Raw genomic sequence first — 24089 nt, 5'->3', positions numbered from 1 at the left:
ATTCTAGGATGGGTCAAATGCAGAGGAATACTTTCCCTAAGGGGATTAATTAAATTCTAATGGTGGTAGGTGCTGTTGTTAGAGTTTTAAACTGCTTATATATTATGTTAAAAAGTGATTTGTTATTATTACAAATGGCAGGCAGTGTCAACAGTTCCTGAATCGGGGATAGAGGCCTGCAAAGATGAGGACAGGGACAGATAGAAGAGAAAAATTGTGATATTTATCAGTTTGTCAGGCTGTACACACAGTGTATGTGTGTGTGTGTGTGTGTGTGTGTGTGTGTGCCTCGACCTGTGAGAGTTTAAATAAGGAACGGTTCATGACTTGAGTGTAAATTTGATCAGAGGAGAGTCGTAAGTTTACATTTAAATTAAAATGTAGAAAGAGCGTCCACTTCTCAAACAACTGTGCGTTAGTTCCACAGGAGGGAAGCCTAGTCACTGTTGACTCCCGTTCTAAGCTGAGACACTGAGAACTGTATGGGAATACTATGGCTCTATTGGTTTGGTGTGGAGCTCATGGAGTCATTACAGGGAAGAATTTTGTCGAGGAAGACTTTCCTTTTCAAGATGTGAATGTCGACGTGCTGCATGGAAGCTAATTTAACCCTTTAACATCTAAGCCTCAACATGTTTTGCTTAATTTAACAATAAAAGGGCCAGAAATTGTCCTGTGAGTTAGTGATTTTACCCATTTTTCCAGCATAACTTTCAAAATTAATTGAAAATTAAACAATGTAGTTGCACATGAACAGTGTTAAATTAGAATATTGAGGTTTTGTCTCAAGTTCCCAAAAAAAAGGCCAAAAAATGGACAGTATGCACCAGCGTTTTTCCCTTTCTGGCAACAAATACACTGATTTGCCAGCTTCATGGCACAGAACTGTCTATGCGAGTTCTGTGCTCCATCCTTGTAGGTTTCCTTGGAATGCATCGGCAGGCTGAAGGTAAAAGATGATGTATATTAGAGACTCTATAGTGTGGTAAAGCATCAACACACCAGAGGGAGGGACATTTTCTGAATGTGGTCTCTATTCTTGCAGCAGCGTTATGGATGTTAATGGATGACTGAGGTCGACCGGAGGGAAAAGGGTTACATTAATTGACTCTTGATGAGACAAATGTATGTTGTGGATAATGGGAGTAATGGATCCTGTAGATCCTTCAGAGAGTGAAAATGCTATCTTGGCAGAAGAGCTGATATGGGTTTGAAGTGATTTCCTCTAAGTTCGATAATATACAGTAGATGTAGTCGACTTTTTAATTTTAAATGGAGGAGGCATGAGGTGCACAGCAAAATGCTGTTTCACCCACTACAAATATATAAATGCATATATAAAAAAAACAAGTTAAAAGACATGAATCCATTGAAATTCTGCATCTTGAATTAGGCAAGTCAACACAGAATGCCCTACAGCCAAATGTGTGACATGAATACTTGCCTTGCAGTTGGTGCGAAATTCGCAATGACAGCTTCACAAGGTTGTGTATGCAAATGAGAGCCTGCTTTAAATAACACGGAGTAGCAAGCACAGTATGAGCAGGAAATACAGGAGAACCAAGGTTTAAGACCCGACCTCCATGTTACAACTAAAAATAAAACCAGCACTAAGCGGAACAATGCGTTGTGTCACGTAAACGGAATGAAATGTTGACATGAAGCAGTAAAAGTTGAAAGGACATCAGAGTGAATCAGCAGTGAACCAGAGGGGACTGTGTCACGTTTAAGAGTTCCTCTCTGGTAAAAGTGACGGGAGGATAGCGACAAAAAAACAGAGGAAACGCACAAAAACCCACAAAGTTTTAGAGAGCGAAGTACCAAGGCAGCCATCCATGGTGCCATTGGTCAAAACATTGTTAGTTCCCTTGTTAGAGGGGATTTTTAAACACTTTCTCTGCTCTTTGTTTGTATAAAAACATTTAAAGTTATAATTCCTGTAAACATTGGAGGGATTTCTCGCTTCAAAATTCTTGCCGTTGCTGTTTTCACGAGATGGTGGCTCAGATAATGCATGCATGCATCCATGTCTCGTACACACTGTTTTCAGACTGAATGTGGAGGTGGCTGACATACTGTGTTTAGCCACTTTTCATTTTCTATTTCTATTACATCCTAAACAACAGCCTGCCTACCTACCTAACTAATAATGTTGCCGCTGTAAACCATTGTCACACAATGATTTGTCACAGGTCACTGAACCAGCATTCACTCAGACCTCATTAGTGCACGGGGAGTGAGGAGCAGCTTGAGATGCGTCTAGAATTCACACAGCAGGATTTTCTTTTTATGAATTGTTATTATAAAGCACGCTTGTTTGTTGTTTGTTTTTTTCCGGCTGCTTTTATAACAGTAAACAGGAGTGATGGACAGTAATGAAGTGTCTTTTGTTGACAGTTCAAACTGGAATATAATAACAGATGGTGGGTTTATCTGTTTGTCAAATTTGGTCAAGGTCAACGCTCTGATAAAGTGAAGTAACGGCCCTCTGAGGGTCAAACTGTTCATACTTTAAACACAAATGTGTTTTTCACCTTGAATGCTGTCATGCATGTTGAACTTGACAGACAGATGTGTTGAGTTATTTGTTTCATTTATCCTTCAGCATTCATTTGAACAATATTGACAGTATTTCAAATCTTGTGTGTGTGCATTTTATTGTAAAATGTGTGTCTGGTCTCCGCCTGTTCCATTGAGGAAAAATGTTAATTCTGCAGCACGCAATTATAATTTAGACCACAATGTTTCTTCCAGCTGTGGGTGAGCAGTTTGTGCAGGGTCGCTCTGGTCCAGTGCGACAGCAAATCTCTCTTTTCAGCAGCAGCTCTTTCTGCTGAGGTGTTGATAACGTGGCATTAGAAAAAGTTATTGTTTCCTGTATCAATTGACCAGAAGGGTTGCGGTCCTTGTGTAAAAAAAGCCACATAAGATTAGTAATTAGTGAACAAGGAGTTATTTTTTGGTGCGGTGAGTAGGACTGTACGCATGCGATGCAGCCAATCACGTCACATCGATTAATTCACGCTCAAACCAAACGTTCAAAGTGCTGCTCTTAAGCGGAGGGCATCATTAAATAAGTGGGTCAGAAATGAGCTTCCACTCTTTCAAAGACCAGCAACCAACCATATATGTGTAAAGCATATAGGCCGGCTTTACACCTGGCATCAGAATGCATTTTCTGTGATCATATAATGATCAGATAGCACTTCACCACATGCATTTACACCTGGTATTAATGTTGCACGATCGTGCCGACTCCTCTTTACTTTTCGACGCAGGAGAAGAAGCAGAGATGACGAGTCGCTGTGGGTGGAGCAGAGACGCGTCTGAGACTTCTGTCTCCGTACACCTCCTGAAGTGGTTTGGCAGATCGGATAACAATCCATCCATGGGTGTATTTACGCATGTACTTACATGTGGTGAGACGCCCATCCATTTTCTTCGACTTTATCCTCCACAGGAGGGTTGCAGGGGTTGCTGTCTCAGCAGACATAGGGTGATAGGCGGGGACAGTTGGCCAGTCCATCACAGGGCCACATATAGAGACAAACAACCATTGACTCTCACATTCACACCTACAATGTTGGACTGTGGGAGGAAACCAGAGAACCCGGAGAAAACCCACACACACACGGGGAGAACATGCAAACTCCATGCAGAAAGGCCCGGGTCCTTTTGCTGCTAAGGCAAGAGTGCTAACCACTACACCAACCATGTGGCCCCAGATGCTATCCAGTCACAGAAAACACATTTTAATGCCAGGTGTAAGTCTTGCATTACATCAGATAGTCATGGTCATAGTGGTGCGATATATAAAAATACAACTCTGGGCTGCTTTTGAATTTTTCAAATTTATTTGACAGTTAACCTTCGTTCGGTGAATGGATTTTGAAGTAAGAGTCAGGTTTGTCCATGTAGAGGTAGATATATATATATATATATCTATATGTATATGAAGGTGATGTACGCTCACATTTATGCGTGAAATGAATATGCTTAAAAGGCCAGTAAAGCTGCTGGTGAAATTGTTCACTGGCTCTAACTGCAGAAGTACTCCATTAGTGACCTCTGTGTTTCTGAGACTCTGAAGAGGACAGCAGATCTAGGTCCTTTATGTTGAGTGAAAAGACCCACTGAATTGTGTCCTTGAACTGAACTCTTGAGTGTGTGTTACCCTTTCTGCCTCGGCATGATCCACCCTGGACGCTTACTCACACTAATCTGGTAGCAAGTGCCACTCATTTGACTGTGTAAGTAGTGTTCTGCTTGTTATTTTTGCAACAGGAAGCAGCCTCAGAATTTCTACTATACTTAATGTATACTGTATACGTCCTGACAAACCCGCCATCTGTTCCCGCACTTGTGCTGCAAGCTATCAAAGAAAGTAAAAAAGACAGTATGAGCCTTTTGGAACAAAGGATATCGAGACCTTGAAGAGCTGTTAGGAACTACAACAAGTTTGGGCAGTCTATTTTTACACGCCACTCACGAACAGAGAGTACAACCGAAATGTGCTTGGGTTCACTATAACCTCACCATTTGTCCATCCATCTCATCTATCTAACCATGCATCTCCATCACTCAGTGTCTCTTTGTGGAAGGCCTTCAGTTCATTACAGTACATTCAGTTCATCTATCCATCCATACTAAATGTGTCCTTAAATTGGATGGAGACGCACGGGATATTGCCACAGAACCTCAGCATACATCAGAGCAGTCATTGGATTCATCGTGCGACAGCAATTACTGTTCGGTAGAAAAAAATGTATTCCAAGAACTTGGCAAAAGGGCTGTTAAGTGCACAGAAGCAACCAGGGAATAGTTTGTTACACGGGCTGCAGACGGAGGTGTGATGATGAGAATTATTCTTCTACCAGCTTTGTGTTTGTTATTCTGAACACTGCAAGAGAGCAGACGTTTACATTAAGTGACTTAAAAGGAGAAAGTCATACACACTCAAAGCTGAGCGCTCGAAGCAACTGACTTGATAATTTGAGGTGAAATTACCTCGTCACCCCCGATTTGGTTCAAAGATGGCGATTGGCGACGTTACTCTTTTGGCCTTTGATGTTAAATTTAGTTTTCATACGGCGCGCAGCACACCACTTTCCATACGCCCCAAAATATCCACAGAACCGAGATGTTCTGTTGTTACTCTGGATGTTCAATATTAGAAAGAAGAAATGTCCACTGATAAGTATATATATATATATATATATATATATATGTATATATATATATATATATATATATATATATACATACACATATATACATACATATCAGTGTCAAATTAGTTCACACAATGCTAACCGGCTCCACTCAATCTCTCATGGCGGTACTCTCTCTCTCAGTGCAGCAGTGTTTTCTCACGTAATTTTAAGTCATGACAGACGGAAGCACACAGCGCTAGTAAAGCGAGACAGCTGCATACAGTTACAGTACTGTGGCTGCTGATGCCAAACAAGCCCCCACAGACAATTTCAGATGGTGGATTCTCATAATTACAATCATGATTTTGTGCAAAGCAAATCGAGCACCCGAGTACACAGTGTGCCACGTAATATTCGCATTTTATACATTAACAGCATGCCTGCATGAAACTCTGTCAGAGAAGTTCTACATTTAAGCATCATTTTAAAGTTATACTCTCACTAAAATACATTATTTATGGCCTGGTCTTCAATAGTGTTGCATTAACAAACCCCTCAATCAAAACAAAGCACGGGTAAATGTTGTCACTGCCATTGTGTCTGTCTGCCATCCTAAAGCCTTTTCAGCAGCCACGGCTGTCTCCACCCTCTGCTGCTGTATTTTAAAGATATGTTATTTAACCTGTAGGTTTCAGTGCTTTTCATGCACCTTCTACATCCTTTCTTATCGTGTGTGTGTGTGTGTGATGTTTCACTGGCAGTGCACACTGTGAGCAGCACAGTGTGAGCCTCCACTGCTGAATCATTCCAGGTGTCTTGTGATTTAGGGATCTGCATTGTAATACTATAATATAGCATTATACATCAGTCAGAAAAGGCTGGATGTATTATTTGGGGTGGGAGGATTAAGATGGTCTGGCCAACACTACAGTTTCACGGCTTCTGCGTGACCAGTGATAGTCTGGGGTTCAAATGTCCTGGAGTTCTGTTCGGTGGGTGTGAAATCAAAGGACAGCTGAGAATGTTCATGGTCGATATTGGCTGAACGCTATTCTCTTCATTGTCTTTGGATACAGAATAATGCTGTTCATTTGCACTTATTTAAAACAAAGCCTTTGAGGCTCAGTATAAACGGGGACGTCGTCACCATTAATCTGTGCAACTGAGTTCATGTCATGTCAATGTCATGAACACATTTCAGCTTTTTCTCATACCCCAGAAATTAAAACCCCCTGTGTCCCTGATGGTGTGTGTTATCATTTCTATAGAGAGGAAGGAGATCAACGAAGAAAGTGAAATGACGAACACAACTGTTATGTATGCCGATAGAATCATTGTCAGGATTCAAGTCACAACACCAGCCTTCCTTCAGAGGTCCACCGTGTATTCCCCTCCAATTAGCATCATAATTAGCAACAGTGGATGCTAATCCACGGTTAATTACTTTTGATAGATATCCAGAAACCAAAAAGAAATGGGAGCACAGCCTCCGCCCTTGGATCGCACCAGAAGGCTGTTTGTGTGTATCATTGTCTGTCCGTTTTAACTCATTCGGGGAATAGATCAGCTCGACTCAAAGCGGAGTCAACTCAGAAAGATTAAACTCGTCAGATTTGTCGCCCAAGCACTTTATTTAACTGTTCCCTTCAAAAACGTAACACATTTAACAATGAATGAGGCTTGGATCAAATACAGAATTTTGCTGGAATCCACTTAAAGAATGTGCAGCTTGTGTTTTTTTTTTTTGGCCTTTCTGCATCTACAGACTGTACTGTAGGTCATGGTGTTTCCATCAGCTCCTCCAATTTAAAGTCAACTACACAGAACACAGAGAACACAGAAAAGGAAAATGATAAGGTATATTAATATCAATTTTTTACTGCTTTATCCCCAACATGGTGCCAATCCCAGCTGACTCACACAGGTCACCAGTCCGTCTTTGACCAGATTTGAAGATGTCAAAAATGGATTATTTTAATGTAACGCTAATTATTTGCAGACGATTTTTTTGTTTCTAGGAACTCGCTGATGTGATGCAGACTCAAGGCCGTCGTCTCTCTTAACGCACAGCTGCTGTGAAAGAGAACATTGGAAGTTATATATCCTCTGTCAATGTCAAGGAAGTAATGCAATATTTCCATCGTGTTTTTACTTGCTCCCAGTGTGTTTTTCCATGTCTTTCACAGACTTCTGGACGCCTGCAGCACTGCAGTGTTCCGTCTTAGTGCCTTATGCGTTTCATTCAACAGTTCATTAAAAAATATATCTATATATACATTTTCCCATTTTCTAGCATTTATGAGTGTCTTATTTTGTAGTTTTCTCCCTGTGGGTTTCCTTTACTGGGCTTCCTGTTTTATTTCAATTTGGTTTAACGTCCTGTGTTTGTTCCACTTTCCCTCCACTGTGATCATCTGCCCCCCTGTGGTGTGTTCCACCTGTGTGCGATTAGTTTCACCTGTGTTCAATTATCCCAGTCTCGACAGTGTATTTAATCTCTGTGCTCCCAAATCTCGCTGTTCTCTGTTTGGGTAAGTCCTGTTATGCTGATCCCTGTTCTGGTTCCCAGCGACTTGAATATGTTTCTTCTTTTCAAGATATTTCGTTTTTGGCCTTAACTTGACCCTTCTGTGCTAGTTTTGCTTTTGCTTCTTTTCTTTAGTTTTAATATGTAATGCAGATTCATTGTTTACCATACAAACATTTGGTTTTTCTTACCTGACAGGCACTCTGGTTTGACAACAACGCAGTGAAGTATACTATATTGAAACGGTTACAATATCTTTTTTAATCTGAGTCACACTGCATCGAACTTACAACAATTCATCATTTCTGTTCAGTTTTGTTTTGAAGCTTTTGGAAGAAGTCTAGAGGTAGAGGAGTTTAATCTAAATTCTCTGGTCATGTTGTTTCTTTGTTGTGAAGTTTTGGGATTGTTTAAGTTTATTTATTTGGTTTTTAGCCAAGTTACAAAAGGGACATTTTATGTGTGTGTGTGTATGTATGTATATATACATACAGATTCCATTCTTACTGTCTCTTATTCCAGTCTTACTGTGAAATATGTATTGGTTTAAATCATCTGAATGTCAGGACTCCTCAGTCTGCAGCTGCACATATTTCACAGTAAAACTTTGTTGGAAAAGAAAGAAGGGAATCTGGGTACAGAAAATGCAAGAGTACTTTTACTTTGAAACAGGAACACGATATTCCGTGTTTTTTGAGGAATAGACGTCAACTAGGTGAGAGGCTCACTAATGGTCGATGTGTGACTTAAGCAGCCAGAGTGAATCATCTGTCGTTAGCATGTGAGGCTTAATGATTAGAATAGCCTATTAGAATAATTATATAAAATTATTTAAATTTAAAACATTTTTATGATGTATATGAACTTTATGGCTTGACTCTGAAAGTCATCTTGTGTGAACTTGTGGCCTACACGGCAACATGTCTATAGGCAGTGTTCTTTGTCATTCACAGAAACACAGATTTTGCCACCACAGAAGTCTGTAAGCGACGGTATTAAAGAGACATCTCTGACGTTCTACAAGTTTGTCTCTCGAAATTAAAGTGCCTCCAGTCTACTCTGATGTTACACTGATGTTATAGATAAGGGAACTGTACAGCGACTTGTGTAAAGCCCTTGAGGCATCATGTTCTTCCAGGAGCCCCACTGCTTCTTGCATCGGCAGTGAAGCTGATGCCTCATAAATCATGAGGTGCTGAATAGATGGAATACCGTAGAACCTCTTTAAAGGGTTCAACCTATTCCCAGTCCTATGTTACATAAGGCCGGCTCTCTAGTTTTTCATATAGTCCGCTCTCCTCTTAAAGTAATTATCCATGGACACGAAGTACAGTCTTCACAAGCTTCACATTTAACCTTATGAGCGGATAATGCAGTATGGCTTTCTAACTGTCAAATTAATTTCATGTAATTGCAATAGTATGGCAGTTCTGTGGATTCATAATGGGAACTTAATAAGGTCCGATAGAATAGCTGCCATTAAAGGGAGAACACGTTGAAAGTTATTTATTGTTGAGAGATAACATGCTCACCCGGACACATGGGAGAGAGGTTTTAATATTTAATGCGTCCTAACTTATTCATGTGCTCAAACTTCTAAACTGTTTGTGTGCCATTTTAACAGTTTTCTGTCAATTTCTGCACCAGTGGAAATGTTTTATGTTGTTTATTAAGGACTGGGGTTTTTCTTTTCTGGGCCTTGAGGAATTATTAGTGCATCATAAAAACAAAGCAAATTAATTTGTCAATTATTTCCAACAAACAGCAGAATTCATTATAAACTGAAAGTGTAAATGTAAGAGAATTGTGAATCCAATTATTTTAAAACCAATTTTCTTCCACGCAAGTCAGCCCTCCATTAACGTCAGGTATTGCCTATCAGTATTAAAGTGTCTGGCACATGTTAGCCCCTCAGTTCAAATGAATGTGTTCTCACCCTGCTCTTATACTCGTTTCACACACACACACACACAAAATCAATTCAGCAGAGCCATCACTGATAAAACTTGATAAAATATTGTCAGTCGTACCTTTTCTTGAATTAGAACAATGCAAGAAGCTTTGTGTGTGGTAATCTACATACACAAGACAAGAACAGAAAAATGTTAGATGTGGATATTGACTCGTTTTTCTTCAAACATAAGAATTTGCTCTGCAAAACAACAGAAAAAAATGAAATTGACAAACTGAATGCAAGTAAAAAAAACAATAATAAAAGAGAGCTCCCGCAAAGCACTGTAGGAGGTTTGAGTTTTTGCTCAGCTTCAAAAGTGCTATGTGGTTTTTATCAGTTCACTTTAACTGATGTGTTGGCCAGTAAATGATTTTGCCTCTTTTTTAAAACTTTGCCTCTCATTTGAAGATCGTATGTCTTTATCCACCTGCTTAGTTTTATTTGTAATTGTCTTGCTCAACTCACAGGACATTTTAGCAAAATCTACATCCATGAATTGTCATGGTGACATTAGTGTGTGATTAGGCAGTTTCTCGTTGCTTTTCATATTTCACATTTATTTATTTTATTGGTACTTGAATAGATTTTCTTTTTTCTTGCAGGAGAGAACACCGTCGAGTCTCCCTACCGACCTTTCGTGTCTGACTCCTTTCAACATGAAGATCTTCAGGGTTTAACCACAGCAGATTCCACGTCATGGACTTATGTAACACATGTTGACCCCCGTTTTGGTCTGAATATTAACAATCCAGTTGGACCCTGTGTGTGTGGAAACGATGTTGGAGGGAAGAAACCGGCCACACATTAAGAAACATCTGATATTTTTGTTTTTTGAGGGACTTCTATGAAACAGTTGGTTGGACTGCAACATGCTGACGCTCCTGGCTACACTGCACTGTGAAGCAGACTGCAAACGTGTCTGTTTGAGTGTATTTGTGGGGGTGTGTGTGTATACCCATGGTGGAATGACACAGTGGACGTGAGAGGGGAAGATATTTCCAGACCATTTTTTTATTTACAATGAGAGTTCCAGCCAGTGTGGCTGCAGTTTCCTGTCTTTGTCCTCTGGTGGTCTTTCTATGTGTCCTCTCCCAGAGTTGTTATGGGACCTGGGTCAATCTGAGCCCTCCCAATAACCCCAGCCCCTACCCAAACCCAAGGCTCAAGTCTCTGCCTGAAACAACGTCAATTCCCAGCAAGAGTCCTGAAAAACACAAGACTGCCCTGATGCCTGGCCAACTTTCCAGCTCCAGCCAAAGCATGAGGAGCAAGTTTCAAATCAAGCCCAGGCTTGACACGGTCTATCTCACAGACGACCACATGGCCAACGCACCAAACCTTCCACCAGCCAACTCCCAGGCTCAATCAAGCTCAAACACTAGACTTAAGATTTCTAATTCAAGACAAGGGTCAGCCTACAGTTCATACATGCCATCTCACCAGCTGGCAAAAAACAATCCCAAGCAAGCTGCGACGGTCAACACCAATCCAAGACCAAGGCTTGGATCTCTGCTGCAGCCCAAGGCAGCTCCAAACTCTAAAGTGGTGCGGGGGTCCAAGATGAATTCTGAGTCAAGCCACACTCCAAAATTATCTTCACAGTCCGATCAAAGGTATAACACATCTGCTAATATGAACCCTAGCATCTACCACAGTGCCAGCCCAGCTTCCCTCTCCAGTCCCAAATCCCATCCCAAACTCCGTCCTTCTTCACAAACGAATACGAACGCCAAACTGGATTCAAAGATCACCAACTCGAACCCTAGGACATCAGTCAGAGCACAGAGGAACCAGACCAAGTTGGTGGACACGGACAAGGATTCTCAGCAACGACCGAAGCGAGGCTGGATCTGGAACCAGCTCTTTGTTCTGGAAGAACACATCGGACCTGAGCCTCAGTACGTCGGAAAGGTAAGACATCTTTTCATTGTTCCTTATTTGATGAAGTCCTTACTTGTTCCACAACATGTGCTAAGCAATGTCTTGTTGAGCATCTCATTATTTTAGAAGCACATTTAGACTCCGCTCTTCCTTGTGCCAGTAATTCATTGTTGTGCTCAGCTCCAGCGCTGCTGAATATGATTCAGTCCTTTGATTGCAGTTATTGTTAGAGCATTTATTTTGATGTCCCCATTAGTGGAATAAATCATTTCCTTTCATTCTGATGTTGCAGTGAGTAGCAGCATGAGGCAATCATCACCGTTACTAGCGTTATGGCCACCAGTCTGCAATTTCAAATCCTCCCAGCCAAACGGTTATTTTCCACCAAAGTGGGCAAACTTTAGAATCTGCACATTGTGTTGTTTCACCCCAGTGTTATAAATTACAATTGCTGTTAGTGATTGATGTGAGGACACAAAAGCAGCATGCGCAGTTGGCAGGTAATTGTGGTGTTCATCTACCACAAACATTAGATGGGATTCATACCTATGGCCCGACACCAAGAGACCATTAAATATAATCAGCTGACAGTTGATCATCACATCTGGAATTATGCAACGTGGTGAAAAGCAGCTTGGCCTCTGTACGTACATTAGGAGCAGTTTGTATGACGAAAGGTTGGAGGTCTGACACTATGTGAGGATGTATAAAGTACAGGAAGTCCTTTTGGATGAAAGTGCAATATGAAGGTTTTATACGAACAAGTTGTGATCATGTAAATGATCTGGTGATATCTTTCATGCAAGATTGGGGTCATTTTGGGTCTACAGACACAGAGACTATATTCAGACTCTGTTAAATGGCGTGGTACTTTCTGCCCCGTTATATACACAAATATGTCTGAGCATTGAACGATTATGCTTCGCCACGGTGACCTGAACTGCCAGCTCTTCAGATAGAATATGTTAATGTTCCTGTGATGGCTTAAGTGTTGATTTGAGATGATGTGAAGTGGTTATCGTCAGGGAAACTGCACTGTTTGTCCATGTCTGTCAAGGTTGTCATTCATCCAGATCGGGCAACTGTTGCCTGTTACACTTTTGAAGATCCATCCGTCCATCAATCATGGCACTGCCTATCTGTTGAGGGTTGCAAAGGGACCTGCAGTTAATGTGACATTTGGTAAAAGGCAATAGTAGACATTAGTAGCATTACAATTTTAATTTTGTGTTTGTGCTTTTAACCCTTTAACACCTAAGCCTCAGAATGTCCATCTGGACCTTTTTGCTTATTTAAACTATAAAAGGACCAGAAAATGTCCTGTGAGTTAAGTGTTTTTGCCCATTTTTTGGCCCAGAATAACTTTTAGAATATCTGGCAGTTATATACAATTGACTGCATGTTAAAATAGTGTATTAACAATTTTAACCTGAAGAAAAACAAAAAGTTTTGAGGAAAAAAAACACTTTTGCACCAGATTTGCATATTAAATGTGTTGTAAACAGTACAACACATATTCAAAATGACATTTGTTTGAGTTTTTGTCTCACTGTCTGAAAACGGGCCAAAAAAATGGAAAGTAAGTACAGGCGTTTTTTTCCAACTGTCTCCTCTCTGGTGACAAACATGCTGATTCTACGGCTTCCTGCAACAGCACAAGTGAAATTAGCGTAACAAGCACACGTTGGCTTTGACTTGGAACTTGTCAGCTCTCAGAAACGTGTACCTGTAACCCCCGACCCCCATTTTATTTATTTATATTTTTTTTTTTTATATAGAGACTGGCATTTTCCATCCAGTTGTACAGTTATGTGCAAACATTCATCAGGAGCAAACTTGTTAGAAGGGAACCACAGAGGAACAATAAAATAACAAATAAAAAAAAACAGCACCACCAACCAGTCTCTCTCTGTGTGGTAGAGAATACTCTGCTTATACGGAGCATATATAGTGCATGGATAGCTTATCCCTTAATTTTTAATGCACATAACAAAGTCACACAGCTCCATTGCACCATGTGTACATTGTCCATTGTGTTTTCCATATTGAAGTAGTACATTATTTGGTTTTGCAAAGCATCTAAATTGTTGGTTATCCAGTTAAACACAAAAGCTTACCTGCTGTAGAAGCATCTTTTGAAATATGGCGAAAGCATTTCAGTGGAGGAAACAGGCTTTTACTCAGATTTATGCAATCGTTTTACAATGCACATTTTCCAGAGTCATTCCCTTTCTGGCGATAAGGTGCCAACTCATCAAAGATTTTATTTTCAGGGATTTACAATCAATCCTTTGCAGCTGCTTAAAGTCTATACCCACTGCTGCTCGCCGAGCGGAGCAGACTGAGACATTTGAACATATCTATGTGCTGGAAACGGCATGTGCTTACTGCAGGTGGTGTTTCCTTTTCCCTCACACAGCTTTTCCAAACATCAGGGTGTGGGTGTGTCAAAGATTTCACACTTTCAAACTGAGGCTAACATTAAATCTCAATGGGTTTAAAGGATTCAAATTAGATTTGCTTGCAGGTTAGCTTCAAGTTGCATCGTAGTTGGGCACAGAAAGAAAATTCAGTTTATACAGTATACTTTATCTATATACTATACATATCTTTATCTATTCCCATCCAAGCAAAACAACAAAACAAAGAAATACTACAGGGCTAATTAGACACAATAGGAGTGTCCTGAGGAGACTCAAATATTCTTCTTCTACAACAACAATGATAATAATAATAATAGTAGTAATAATAATAATAATAATAATCATACATTTTATTTGCAAGCACCTTTCTAACACTCAAGGTCGCTTTAGATATAAGAAGATAAATCAAGCACACAAACGTTAAGATGAAAGAAAACGGACAAGATTAACACAGTAGATGGAGGCTGAATGACCATAGCCCTATTTTGTACAGACGGGCAGGAGAGGAGGTCAGTGAGATATGGAGGAGCTAAGTTAGGGCCCAAGAATAATCCTATTTAAATTCACAGTTCAAACACCAGCTAAGAACTTGATTCTGAAAAAAATTATTTTGTAGCAAATTGTATTCACATAATAAAACAAACCGTGCCATTCCGGAGGAGTTCCAGCAGTGCAGCAGTTACTTGGGCAAAGAACATTGTTCATTGACAATGACGTATTTTTGTGAATAAAAATACAGTATCGCCACAAGCCAGAGGTAAAGACCCGATGTGATGCTCCTGCGGAGTCACTGAAACCACTGTTCTCACCCCCAGAAAGAAACGAGGAATACAAAGTGAGTGAGAATCTTTGCAGCTTTTATTATAAGTCATTGCCTTTGACGAAATGTCCTTTAACACTTTTTAAAGGATCAATAAACAATAAAAAAAAAGAAAAAAACACTGAACTCCTGAACTGAATTTTGTTTCCAGTCATATATTTTTCTAATGCCAAGGCGACAGTTACAATAAAACCCAAAGGGATAAGCTCTTTAATTGTTTCTATCTGCTTCACGGGGTGAGAAATAAAGGTTGTAATGAACGTCACATGAAAGTTTTTCACTGCAGGCTGCGAGTGCCGCAACTGTTAGTATTTCAAAAGGCTCCACGTCTGCCCCTGAATGAACCTGCGGGCTCGGAGTGAAGCATTCGTGTTATGTGAAGGTGAACATTGTTGCTTCCCACTCCCTCATGTTTGATCCTGATGTTTCTTTGTGAGCAACAAGGTCAGATTGACTCCAAATAGATCTGGAGGTGGATTGTGTCGTATGCACCGTGTATCATGGATATTATAACCGGGCCAAATTAGCCAAAGGTTATGCTACTGATGAGCGCGTTTATGAATGTCATTCATCACTGTAGTAAAAAAAAAATCCTGCCAGCAGCAGCAGTCGGAGCAGCACGTAGATAAATACCTCTTGGCTAAGAGTCACTGATCTATGCTTTAATACTCTTTTGGCCTCTCAGCTCCACATTTCCCTGTTTTTGTGGCAACACTACACCTAACACGGCACTGAGATTTCATCCCACTGGGATGAGGGTGGGTTTATACAAAGTACAAGACTGTATCACCAGGAGGTTTGTGGTTGTGGTTTAAAGGAAGGCTATAGGAAGAAAAAGGTGGTTTAGAGGTAAATTGAAACAAATGTCACTTAACTTTATTATCCCTTAAATCAGACCATGACAAGGGCTGTGAGAGTATATGGTTAATAATGGTTAAATTGCTATTGAATGTGATACTGATATTTTCGCTGTGGGAATAATACACAACTCCTTATATGGACATCCTGGGTGTGTGTGTGTGTGTGTTTATAGGTCACATATTCAGACAATTTTTGTCTGAAAGTTAAAGTTATGATTCATTTCATATCAAATTTTTAGTAGTGATACAAAGTAGCAATAATTGACCATTTTTTCTTTAATTTTTGCTCATAAAAATGATCCAAGCGAACTTAGCGAATACTTGGCATAATATTTCCATTTATTTTACAAATTCAATCTGATTTGATTTAAGTACTTTCTGCTCAGGTGTGTTTTTAAAGTTGGTAAACATTGTAATGAAATAAAGACATATAAGATATAAGACACTATATTGCTCAGTCTTTTGGCCTCTGTATATACTGTATTAAACATAGTGATGGAAAGAAGGAGCCGAAATGCTCTGTGTTCAAAAACTCTGTGGGAAACCTTTGGGGGAAAGTTCAGTGTCGGCCGTTTGCTAACTATGCTATTATGAGACTGAATTTGTGGAAAAATAAACTTTTTTTGTTACATTTTTCATTTTCTGAATTCACTGTGAAAATTTACTTAGAAAATTGGCCATCAAACTGGCGGCCCCCAGGCCACATGCGGCCCTCCAATCGATTACATGCGGCCACCACTGTGCTGAGGCACAGCTGCCAGCGAGGTGATGGAATACAGACAGAATATGAGACTAAATATATTTCCTAGCAATAGTAAGACATTCAGTTGTAATTATTGCTTTATTATTACACTCAACATTAAATTACATATTTAAACTGTTTTAAATAGGCTTTTATTGTGAAGTATACATCATTTAATATCAAAACAAGCAATTTTACTTGAAATTTTGTCTAACATCATCATGGATGTCTTATATTGCCCACCTGCTACTGAACAGTTGTTTTTTTTGTTCCCCTTTTTCTCTCTAGACCAGCCTAGATGCTCATTGACGCACAGGTCATTTGAGTTTGACACCCACGACTTAGTCTATAATATGAGTTTATTCAATTTCATTCATCAGCTATATTGTAATCTCATGATGTCAGTGTTTGTTGAGCAACTTCAGTGCAGAGATCCATTTGAGACATCTTCATCTGGATTATTCATCCACAGCTGGCAAATATTTGCCTCCTATCTGATGAGAAATCTCTGCATATAAAAGTGGAGGTTATAAGGCCAATAGGCCTTATAACCTCAATAAGTCTTTACACACAATACTATATATTATGTTAAGTCTAAATTGTGTATTATTATTATTAAAAAAAAGAAGCATAATGTTATTTAAAGAAAATACACCAAAACATTTTAGGTGGTCTATTTTCTACATTTATGTAACATAAAAATGTTACTGAGCAACACAAACAACAAAGATGCAGAGAAACCTTGAACAGAATCCAGAAGGAACAAAAAAAACAGAAACATTTTCTTCTGCATATTTGCATAGTAATCGACACACGTGTTCATCTGCAGCTTTGAAGTGAAGAACAACTGGAGAAAATGGAAGGAAAAAAGAAAGGCCTATATTACGTGCCAGATGTGGAAGATGGCAGTTTTTAGTTAAGTGTGTGAGGATTTGCAGACCAATAGAGGACTAACACATATAAATGTATTGTACAACAGCAATGAGAGAACAACCTCAGGTAGAATGTGATAATCACCTTTGTTGAAAAGGGTCGACAGAACAAGTTTCAGATGAGGGAAAAAAAAAAAGTTGTGCGCATGTTCAGTCCACCCACTTCCGAGAAAAGATTGTACCAGACTATTTGCTGATCCGAGAAAAGATCCGATCCGTGAGATCCGTTGCACCCCTAGTGCTGTGGTTCTGTATGTCTCGTACCTGCTGTTCGTGTTACTCGTGATACAGATTAGATGGAGCGTGGCTCTTGTGGTTGCCGTGTTGTCCGAAGAAGGACGCTGCCACCATATGATTTTCTGCAACAGTTACTGCACTTTATACGTTGTCTCCTTCTACATCCGGGTCAAAGACCAGGGAGTCAAGTCTGACTCTAGTCTGACTAAGCATATACATGCAGGAGTAATCAGACTATGAATCGCATTATCAACATTATGGTAGTCCGACTAAGACTGGCTCGATTTTAGTCAGACTAATGTGTTTACATGACATTAAGAAAACCTAATTACTGTCTTAGTCCGACAAAAATCTGACTTTTAACGTGCATGTAAACACACTGACTGTCTTCTTTCTCTCTCTCAGCAAAACATCTGTAGAGGTTTTATTTTAGTCTTTGTAGACCTTGTTATGACACCAGTGGCTTCAGTTGTTGCTGTGTTCCTGTGGCAGGCACGTAATCCTCAGCAGGCACCTAACACCTGCCCTCTCTGTGTACCAGTGACTCATGCATTAGAGAGAAGTGAGTCCAAAAGGAAAAAGTAGCAACTGTGATACAGAGGGAATAGTTCTGTCAATTGAATATTTGTTTTCTAAGTCCAAGGTTTGGGGGGAAGGGAAGATGGTACTGCAGATTCCAAATGACGTGATCCACAGAACTGAATGATCTGCCACCACAACGCGTCACCTTTTGAGAGGAAAAATTGCAGGAAAAATAACTGAAATGCGACCGAGAATGTCCTGAGCGAGCCAAGTGTTTGGATGAAAGATTGAAATCAGCTGTTAAATGTAAGGAGACGTGTACATGAATCAGCTTAGTAAGAGAAGCCAATAAGAGTGCCTATACTTTCTGAAGAGCCCTGGGATTTGTCAGTTTCTCCAGTCATGAGTGAGGAATGATCAATATATCAATTATGTGGCCAAGCTCTGTTTTATACAGTCATTTTTCTGGATATAGTGTGAAACATTTTCACAAAAAGGGTATCAAGAGAGAACTTTGAGTCTTAGTGTGAACATTTGGAGTAGAGTCGGGTCTGGGTGTCATGATTGATGACCAGTCGACCTTTACAGATGGTGCTTCTGTTGTCATCAGACCATACCTAACTCAACAGGCTACCCAATCCAACTTTATTTATAAAGCACTTTAAAAAACAACAGCTGAAACAAAGTGCTACTTTTCAGCTACATAGACTTCTTCAATGTAGCTGATTCCTCTCATGTAAGTCGATTTGGATAAAAGTGTCTGCTCAACGCTTAAATGTAAAGGGTTTACCAGAAGAGAACAGGTATGAAGCTAATGCAAAAAAAGAAACAGAAACAAGTGCATTTCCCTTATGAAGCTCAAGGCCTCGTTAAGTTTTTGTGTCAGTTTGCCCTTTTGGATGTATAAATGAATGTGAGTTCAAGCTTGTCTTCCTGTGATAATATTTAGTGAATTCCGTGCAGACCGGTACATTAACAAGGACATGTAAACAAACTAAGGTTCAATAACCTTACAAAAAAATACAAATAAAATGTTAAAAAATCGTGAAAGAATGTATTTATATTAATAAAGAAGTCGCCTCATGGAATACTTCACATGTAGGAACTGATGGAAAACTTGTCAGTCAATTTAAATTTTAAAATTGTGCAGTGTGAACGACGTGTTTGCACTTATTCTTTTAACCATACCAGGGTCACTGATTTGTAATGGGTAGAATGGGAGCAGAAAAGGTTACTATGTTCGACAAGAAGAATAGTGCCGATGTTTAGAAAACATGGAGATCATGGAGGTGCAGGACCTTGGGCAGACGATGATATAGTCCTCACAGGAAGTAACATTTCCACTGTGTCTAGACGGAAGGTCACGCCAGAAGAAAGAGAATTATTTTAATGTCGCTACTAATACACTTAATATGACCCTGTGTGTGCCTGCATATGTTATTTGTTTAATAACTTCAGTCAAACTGTTATTTTTGTAACCCTATACAACTGCCCATGAATAAACATTTTAAACAAAAATCATCATAAATGGCTGACATGGCCACAGGACAGGTCACGGTGCATGCGTGCACCGAGCCTGAACTAATCTCCTCTGACAGTGATGCTGCACTCAAAGGTGAGGACTTGAGCTCTATGGCACCGAGACCCCCGGGGGGCTTTCTGTGTATGTGAATCTTTGTGTGTTTGTCTCACAGTGCAGGGGTCGGCTCACTGAAAGTGGATAAATGTGCGCGTAAAAAAGAAGGCAGACACGCACAGCCTCACTCCGAGTGTCCCCGGGGCCATGCTGAGTCATTGTTTTTGTTGGGTGCTGCGAGAGCTGAGCTATGGTTTTTCTCACTCGGATGATGCCTTGCATTCTATTGACTAGTCCGAGCATAATGACGGGGAGGCTGAGGTGCAGGGCTGGCGTCCACACACGCGCCCGGTGATCGCACTGGAACTCAAATAGTGCACTTTGACGTTGACTGATAGACAGAGCGATTTCGCTCCGAGGACGGCAAAGAAGGTGATTGTGAAGAGAAGAGGAAAAATAAGAAGCACAAAGAGAACGAAAAGGAATGCAGATCGTGTTTGTCAAACACGCCCTGACATCTGGTAAAGAGCAATAGACATGAACAGTGCTGAGTCTGCTGCATCTTTATTCACAACTCATAAATTAGCTCTTCAGCTACTTCTCTTCTTATGATGCTGTGATACAACAGCGGGACAATAGCTGTAATATGAATCCTAAATCGCATTACCTGTTACACGAGGTAACCTGTAACTCGACCCCCGACCCCTGTTACAGCAACACCTCCTTGCTTCTTTTGTTTGAGTGATCAAATAAGCATTTATGTCTGACGATCTGTTCTGTGATCACATCGAGAGCCGAGTCCCGTTTAAGTCACTGTTACTTGTGCGCTATACAACTATGATGTATTTTAATGGAGAATTCCACAACACACAGTTAAACTCAGCTTTAGCGTCTCGGCGCTGCCGGTGCTCTTCGTGTAAGTCTTGAATCTTTCTGCTGCATTGAGTTAATTTCTAGGTCATGCACGATGATGCACCAAATGGACACAGGATATTATGTGAGAGAGCCATGATGATGCACAGATATCAGCAGCTTCGTGTATTTTCACTGTACGATATAAATCGGAGTGCTTTTGTTTCTTTCCCCCTTTTTAAGACAGAAAACTGTGTCTGACTGATAAAAAAACAAAGAGTTCTGTTCAACAAAAGGAGCTGTACCCTTCAGAGGAGGGAGAGATACAGTGAAGAGGCTTTGAAAATGGTGATTGTCAGGACGATTATGGTGTAGAGTTCAGCGTTGCTTTGTGTCTTGTCTGATTTTATTGATGGGAAGAACATTTCGGAGGAGCTCAGGTTCACTGAGAAACACTGTTTTCTGAATGTTGTTTTCTTAAATGTTCTTAACTTCTGACGATTCAATGAACACATTAAAATGTTGATGTTTTGTTTGGAGAAAAGATATTTTACATAATTTTGAGGATCAAAACTGTATCATTGTTGACAATAGTTGTCAACCATGTGCAGGTTTCACTGGTTGCTAATGGTTTTGCCAAAATGACTTGTTACCGTTATTGTGAACCATTACTGTTCTTAATTGTCTCTTTTGTACTTTATGTTTCACCAACACTGAATGGCATGGTCTGAAACGGCTCCTGGCACGAATTGGTGCGAGGAACCGACTTTTATCCTTCAGATTATTATTATATCTGTGGCTTTGCTGTGATATAATAATAATTATATCAACTCTTGAAACTCTTGAAAAATTGCATGGAGGTCAGGTCTGGCAAACATGTGATATTGGCACAGTCTCTGGACCCTTACATTGCTCAAGGGTTTTATAGCGCCCCTTAAGGTGAAAACTAAGGCAAAATTGAGTTCCACCGAATTTCCCGAAACTTGGTGGGAAGATGTTATAGAGCAAGGCGAACAAAAAAGTCGACCGTAACCATGGCCTCAACTCAACAGGAAGTTGGCCATTTTGAATTTTGGCGTCTATTTGGGCCCTATCATGACTGCGTGCAGTCCTAGTTTGTATGTGATTTAGTCACATACACTATTCACACTCCAAGCAAAGGCCAATCAAAGGAAATATGAGAATATGAGAGAAACTGAGAGGAAAGAAGATGTTAGTCTCATGATGAGCAACTGAGTTAAAAAAAACCCAGCAGGATTGAAAGTTAGGGATGCAAGATCAAAAGCAAAGGATGGAGAGTGGTGTGAAGGTGAAGCCAGGTAAAGAGAGGAGAGGGGGAAGGGATGATGAAAGGAGAGTAGATGAAGTGTGGTGGGGGGGAGGGGAATTGGATAGTGCAGTACTGGCAGGAATGATGTGTCTAAAGATTCCTTCCGGGCAGTGAAAGTTGTTTCCGAATCCTGACACTTGGAGCTGCACTTCCCACTGTCCTGAAAGTGCAGTCTCCTGGTCCTCACCTTCAGACTCCAACACCAGATCTTTACCTCTATTTATCTTTCACCGGAATCTGAAGTGCCAGCATGTCGGTGCCCAAGGGTGGAGCAAAACATATCAGGAGAAGTTTACCAGGAAGCTGTGAACCTGTTTTGTGTTGATGTCCTTTCCTGTAATGTCCCGTTGATCAAATTTCCCGCTTTTTCGTCCCGCCCGATTAAGCACGGCTCGTCCTCTAAGAAGATTTATTGGGAGAGTCTTCAGAGTTGCGCCATCTGCTCAGATTTCTTTTGGCAACCAGGGTAACACCGATACTGAATTACAGCACCTTCAAATCCAAGCAGGTCTCCTTGATAACGCCACTTTTTTTTCCACTGAGTTTTCTTGATTTCATTATTGCCACCACAGCACCTGAGGCAGAGCTGGGATTTTTCTGTTTTTTATTTTATTTTTGGAAGCTTTGAGAGGCAATGAGACGGATGCTGTAGTTTCTGTGTCGTTGTCTGACCACGCTCTCTCTCTTCCTCCCTCGGAGAGTATTATGTCAGCAGCAGGCATTCACCGCAACAGATTTAAACACCCTGATAAATGCTGACCTTTTACACTGAAATGCCCAAGGATGTTGTATTCATAATAACTGCTATGTCTCATCCAGCGAGAAGACTGTCAGAAGAGTAGCTTTTGTCTCACTCAGGTCGTTGTTAAGTGACAGACGCTCTAGTTTTGGGCACAGATGTGAGTGAGGAATATTAAAATGATAACACTAAACATAGCAGTATCTATAATGTGACAGGAGGAGTGTGTAATTAATATTAGCCACTATAGTACAGGATATTACTGTTCATCAGAGGATCTCATGCATTTTGATAAGGGTTTTTTTTTCTTGGTGACACACCAAACACTTAAAAAATGCTAATATACTTATCAAGTTCTTTGGAATTAGCTCTGTGTTAATACAGATATCCTCATTTTTTCATGCACAAAGGTCAAAGTGCAGGTCCACACACACACTGTAGATTGACAGATTATCCGTGGCTGCCTAACAGGAAACAAAACTTGTCAAATGGCTGCAGGAGAGCTGCGGAATTGACCTTTTTCCCTCAAGTGTGTGTGTGCGCTGCCGAGGATACGGGAAGGTTTTGCGCAAATCAGGAATCTGCCGCTCACATCGTCTCACGTCTGCCGTCACCGGCTGTGGAGGAAGATTCGTAGAGTTGTTACCTGCAATTTTATTATGAGAGCTAAATCATTTCTTCCAAAATGCAACGCCATTAGTCCCTAATGTCAACGTCGGATGTTTTCTGTAAAAATTCTTATCCAGTGCAATGAATGATTGAGTCACATGATTTCTAAACGTCCTCTTTCATTTGCTGAATTTGGTTTCATGGCACTGAATTCACATCTACCTTTTCCCTCAAGACTTCCAACATTTCCAATGGAAACACAACTTTTGACCATGAGTGAGAAAACACTTTCCTGTGTGCAGGACCAATATAATTACATATACAACTGTCCGGGTTGGCATTTTTGCTCATTTCCAATAAGAAAATTCTTCAGTCATACTTGGTATGTGTGTCAGAGCCTCTCTACTTTTCTTTCTTTTTTGGCAGTGTGGTGAACAAAGCTCAGCTAATGAATTTACATAATGCTGCTGTAACTTTGGGAAGATTCACTGAGCTCTTTAATTAGGGCACACAAAAAACAATGCACTTGTCAGACGACACTGATTAATGTGTGTGTGTGCGATTAATAGAAGTTCACAAGAAACGATGATATACTGGCATTTTCTGTGCAGCAACATGAGTAAAATATTGATACGGATTTAGACTTCCAGGAACAGACTCACTCTGGGACATTTAAAAAAAACAAAAAACAATAAAATAGATCTATTGCCCCTAATCCACAGCAGGAACTTTTCTCGTTTAAGTGGGATTTTGACCTTTTCACCGTAATTCCCTCGACCCAAAACTTTCACCCGAAGAAGTATTTTACTCATGACAAGGGACTTTTCAGATTACCAGGAACTCTCGAGGGAACAGAATGAAAGGACAGATGAGAAGTTGACGCCTTCTTTAGAGCCTTTTTGCTGAGGAGGAAGTTCAGCGGGACCTCGAGA

General features: G+C 40.3%; 1 protein-coding gene across 1 annotated transcript in view; it reads left to right on the top strand.

Annotated features, from left to right (window-relative positions):
- LOC131468915 (cadherin-18-like) overlaps positions 1-24089 on the top strand; it is a 103717-nt gene that overhangs the window by 3237 nt on the left and 76391 nt on the right. Inside the window, exon 2 of the mRNA XM_058643625.1 lies at positions 10237-11545. Coding sequence (XP_058499608.1) covers positions 10655-11545 — 891 coding nt within the window. The 5' untranslated portion in view covers positions 10237-10654. The remainder of the gene's footprint in view (positions 1-10236; positions 11546-24089) is intronic.

Source organism: Solea solea, chromosome 1 (assembly GCF_958295425.1).
Source record: "Solea solea chromosome 1, fSolSol10.1, whole genome shotgun sequence".
Classification (NCBI taxonomy): Eukaryota; Metazoa; Chordata; class Actinopteri; order Pleuronectiformes; family Soleidae; genus Solea; species Solea solea.
The sequence above is the reverse complement of the archived record's forward strand: the minus strand, read 5'-3'. Positions and strand labels throughout refer to the sequence as shown.